Source organism: Nilaparvata lugens, unplaced genomic scaffold (genome assembly GCF_014356525.2).
Source record: "Nilaparvata lugens isolate BPH unplaced genomic scaffold, ASM1435652v1 scaffold5712, whole genome shotgun sequence".
Lineage (NCBI taxonomy): Eukaryota > Metazoa > Arthropoda > Insecta > Hemiptera > Delphacidae > Nilaparvata > Nilaparvata lugens.
The window spans coordinates 626-5480 of record NW_024091501.1 but is presented as its reverse complement, the minus strand read 5'-3'; the positions used below and the strand labels follow the sequence as shown (position 1 = coordinate 5480).

Genomic DNA, 4855 nt, shown 5'->3' with positions numbered 1-4855 from the left:
AGTATGAACGTTTCGTTAATGTTTCAGAGATAACTCTACCCACTGCCTATGTCAAACTGTATCGCATTGGAGTGCTGGATAGAATTGCCAGAACCCTTCACCAAAAGCAGCGCTCTGATGACGATTATGATGATGTTGATGATGATTATGTAAGTGTTTTTCCAAATAATAATAGATATAGACCTATGGTATATTTTAATGTTCCCTTAAATTGGGTGGAATTAATAAACTCCTGTTATCTGGCTCAGTCAGACTGGCTGGGTTATTTTGGAAACCAAAATCTACCATGAAGAATGAATTATCCAAAGTGGGTGGGTACTTACTGAACATTAAATAAAAAAATTCAGAATAAATTATTCAACAAATAATATTCAGAAACTATGTTTTAGAATAAATTTATTCAATACAATCTCTTTTAGTTCGATTCTCCAGCCAATCAATGAAAAATAACAATAATTACGAACTAGTCAAGGTTCTATTATTCCAAAATTGACTTTGAAAAACCAAACCAAATTTTGATTTCCAGATGAGAGAAGAAAACATATTTGTTGAAGTGTGCAATGAAAAGTTTCAATTGGAAAATGTTATGCATCTCATATTGTACAAAGATATTGTACCTGTATAAAGTGAGGTCAACATTACTAGTGACCCCCAGGGTTGGAGAGCTCGCTCATGAACTGTTGTATTGTGATCTATGAAATCAGCAACTTTTAATTATACAGAGTTGGTGAAAGTTATGAGAACAGCTAAATTTTTTTCACAAGAATAATTTGTCAGTAGGTTTTATTGAGGATAGGTGAGCAGCAGAGAAAGGCTTCTTCTATAAGGAGAGGAGTGCGACAGGGCTGTAGTTTGTCACCATTACTATTCAACATTTATATAGAGCAAGCTATTAATGAATGCAAGGAGTGCTGTAGTGGCATCAAGGTAAATGGAGTTCGGATTCAGATGCTTCGTTTCGCAGACGATATAGCTATAATAGCAGAGAATGAAATAAGTTTAGAAAGAGCTCTAACCACCTTGCATGAGATTCTACAAAATAAATATGATATGGAGATAAATAGGATGAAGACAGAAGTAGTGGTCTGCTCAAAAGTCCCAGATATTTTTTCCATTGAATTAGATAATCACGCCCTGAAGCAAGTTGAAATGTTTAAATATCTTGGAAGCATTATATCAGAAGATGGAAAAGATAGACTGGATATAAAGCGCCGAATCAAAGAAGCCAAGGGTATGTTCATCAGTAAAAGGCAGCTTCTTTCCTCAAATAGTCTATCGTTGGAAATAAGAAAGAGACTAATAAAGAGTTGCATTTGGAGTATAGCTCTCTATGGGTCTGAAATGTGGACTATTGGTAAGGCTGAGGAAAAGATTCTAAATGCTTTTTTGTCATAGTCATTCAATTTCAGCTGTTTTACATCCATGAAATCAAACCGGTAAACAGCTGATTGTAGAACAAATAAACATATGATTCTCATTACAGCATACTATACTGTAATAAAATCATATGTTTTCTTTACAGTCGAGTATGTTTCCTAGTTCCGAAATTGGAACAGCAAAACTGCCGCCTTTTAGCTCTCCAGGTGGATGTCTTGTCAACTACAATCAAGAAATTCCTGATTCGAAACTTGTAAACTATGTTATGTTTATAGAATGCATGTAGTAATGTCAGCACAAGCAGTTGATGTTTTCTGTTTCTCAATCATTCTTTTCTAGATTATTATGACAAAAAAAAGTGTAAGTTACTCGGACGTGAATGTCTTTTGCAGTGCTCGAATTAAATTCTAGTCTCGGCTAACGCCTCGACTAGAAACATCATTCTCGCCTGCAAAACGGCCCTTCCCGTCCTTGTGACTTAAGATACTATTGAAGTGTGGTGTTGGAGGCGAATGCTCAAAATAAAATGGTCTGACAGAGTTACGAATGAGGAGGTATTCCAGAGGGCGGTGGAAAAGAGATCTCTTCTGAATTTTCTCAGGGAAAGATGACATTCTTGGATTGGACACATAATAAGACATGACGCATTCATGTCAAGTATTCTAGAAGGTACAGTTGATGGACAAAGGGGTCGTGGCAGACCCCGGCTACAGTATCTAAGACAAATGACGAAGGATCTGGGTGCTATGAACTATATACAATGGAAGAGAGTAGCAATGGACAGATTTAGATGGAAGGCTGCCAACCAAACAAATGATTGAGCTGTAAGAAGAAGATATTCAGTTGAGTAAAATAATGATTCTTCATTATCGCCCAGATCAAAGCTCCGTCCCATTATTTAATGTTAGAACAATTTTGTGATTTTGCAAGTGTAAATTACATCACATGCTGATTGATATTTGAACCTTGTGATTTCAGGAACCATCATCAGCTGATAGTGGAAGTGATTCGTCTGCAGAAGATGAGGAAGAAGGCATCAATGAAGAAATTGTAGGAAAGGGGAGGGTGAACTGCAAAACTACTTCTAAAAAGCTCCATCAATGTACATTCTGTGCAAAAAGCTTCTCTCAGACTTATTTGAATGTTCACATGCGTACACACACCAAAGAGAAGCCTTACCAGTGTAAGATCTGTACTAAAAGATTTTCCCAGTCTAGTAGTTTGACTTCTCATTCCCGTATTCACACCAAAGAGAAACCTCATCAGTGTACAGTCTGTACCAAAAGGTTCTGTACTTCTAGTGAATTGACTGTACATATGCGTACCCACACAAAAGAGAAGCCATACCAGTGTACAGTCTGTACTAAAAGATTTTCCCAATCTAGTAGTTTGACTTCTCATTCCCGTATTCACACCAAAGAGAAACCTCATCAGTGTACAGTCTGTACCAAAAGGTTCTGCACTTCCAGTGAATTGACTGTTCATATGCGTACCCACACAAAAGAGAAGCCTTTTCCGTGTACATTTTGTAATAAAAGCTTCTCTCAGTCTGGTAATTTAACTTCTCATTTGCGTATTCACACAAATGACAAAACATGGCCTTTCTCGTGTACAATCTGTACAAAAAGATTCTCTCATCCAAGTAGTTTGACATCTCATTCTCGTACTCACACCAAAGAGAAGCCATTCCAGTGTACAGTCTGCACCAAACGGTTCGCTAAATCAGGTACATTGACAGTACATATGCTCACTCACACCAAAGAGAAGCCATTCCAGTGTACAGTCTGTACCAAAAGGTGCTGCACTTCTGGCGAATTGACTGTTCATATGCGTACCCACACCAAAGAGAGGCCATTCCAGTGTACAGTCTGTGGAAAAAGGTTCTCTCGGTCTGAACATTTGACTGTTCATATGCGTACCCACACCAAGAGAAGCCTTATCAGTGTACAGTCTGTACAAAAAGGTTTTATACTTCTGGTGCCTTGACTGTTCATATGCGTACTCACACTAAAGAAAAGCCATTCCAATGTACAGTCTGCACTAAAAGGTTCTCTGTGTCTAGTGCCTTGACTGGTCATATGCGCACTCACACTAAAGAGAAGCCATTCCAGTGTACAGTCTGTACTAAAGGTTCTCTTGGTCTAATCATTTGATACAGCATATGTGTATTCACACCAAAGAGAAGCCTTACCATTGTACAATCTGTACAAAAAGATTTTCTCGTCCAAGTGGTTTGAGATCTCATTATCGTATTCACACCAGAGAGAAGCTTTATCAGTGTACAGTCTGTACCAAAAGATTCTCTCATTCAAGTAATCTAAAACTTCATTTGCTTATTCACACTAAAGAGAAGCCATTCCAGTGTACAGTCTGTACCAAAAGGTTTTTAGTTTCTAGCTATTTGACTGTTCATATGCGTACACACACCAATGAGAAGCCTTTTCAGTGTACAGTCTGCACAAAAAGGTTCTCTGTGTCTGGTGCCTTGACTAAGCATATGCGCACTCACACCAAAGAGAAGCCTTTTCAGTGTACAGTCTGCTCCAAAAGTTTCTCTTGCTGTAGTTATTTGACAGTTCATATGCGTACACACACCAAAGAGAAGCCATTCCAGTGTACAATCTGTGCAAAAAGATTTTCTCGGTCAAGTCAGCTAACAATTCATCTGCGTACACACACCAAAGAGAAGCCATTCCAGTGTACAGTCTGTACCAAAAGGTTCTGCTCTTCTGGTGCCTTGACTGTTCATATGCGTACCCACACCAAAGAGAAGCCATTCCAGTGTACAGACTGTGCAAAAAGATTTTCTCAGTCAGGTCATCTAACACTTCATTTGCGTACACATACCAAAGAGAAGCCTTTTCGTGTACGTTTTGTAATAAAAGCTTCTCTCAGTCAAGTCATCTAACACTTCATTTGCGTATTCACACCAATGAGAAGCCTTTCCCGTGTACAATCTGTACCAAAAGGTTCTCTCAGTCTGGTAATTTAACTTCTCATATGCGCACCCACACCAAAGAGTGAACAGTATGTAAAAAAAACGTTTTCTCAGTGTGGAAAAATCAATCAACATAATATGCGTTGTCACACATCAGTTCAAAATGACTGCTTATCTTCTCTATTGGTGTGTTGCCTGTGTAATATCTTTCAATATTGTTCTTATTAAAAAACACTTAATTTTATTTGGTAGATTTCCATTGCAAAATAAGTTGACTGGATGTTCCATCCACAATAATCGTGAATTAATTCTTCAAATATCAATATGGTCTGTATAAAATAAGTTGTGACTTGAAAGAAATATCAATGTTGCCAAATTGTGCAAAATTTCAATCTTTCCATGCAAGCCCATATGACAGGATCTATTCAATTCGACAACACAGTCAATGCAGAGTTGTCAATATAAATATATCCAGTTATATGGGCTTGCATGAACAAATTGAAATTTCGTACAATTAGGAAACAGGGATATTTTCTCCAA

General features: G+C 37.7%; 1 protein-coding gene across 1 annotated transcript; it reads left to right on the top strand.

Moving 5' to 3' along the window:
• Positions 1-4418, top strand: LOC120356073 (zinc finger protein 271-like). The gene is made up of 4 exons (XM_039444881.1): positions 1-149; positions 2356-2954; positions 3045-3326; positions 3508-4418. The coding sequence occupies exons 2-4, from the start codon at positions 2527-2529 to the stop codon at positions 4283-4285; spliced, it is 1488 nt and encodes a 495-aa protein (XP_039300815.1). The 5' UTR covers positions 1-149; positions 2356-2526; the 3' UTR covers positions 4286-4418.
• Positions 4419-4855: the final 437 nt, after the last annotated feature.

Excerpts from the sequence above, each read along its gene's own strand:
- LOC120356073 (XM_039444881.1), top strand. The coding sequence starts at position 2,527 with ATGCGTACACACACCAAAGAGAAGCCTTACCAGTGTAAGATCTGTACT. Across the intron at positions 2,955-3,044 it reads TTAACTTCTCATTTGCGTAT|TCACACCAAAGAGAAGCCAT; the intron begins TCACACAAATGA and ends TCATTCTCGTAC. Across the intron at positions 3,327-3,507 it reads AGAAGCCTTATCAGTGTACA|GTTCTCTTGGTCTAATCATT; the intron begins GTCTGTACAAAA and ends TCTGTACTAAAG.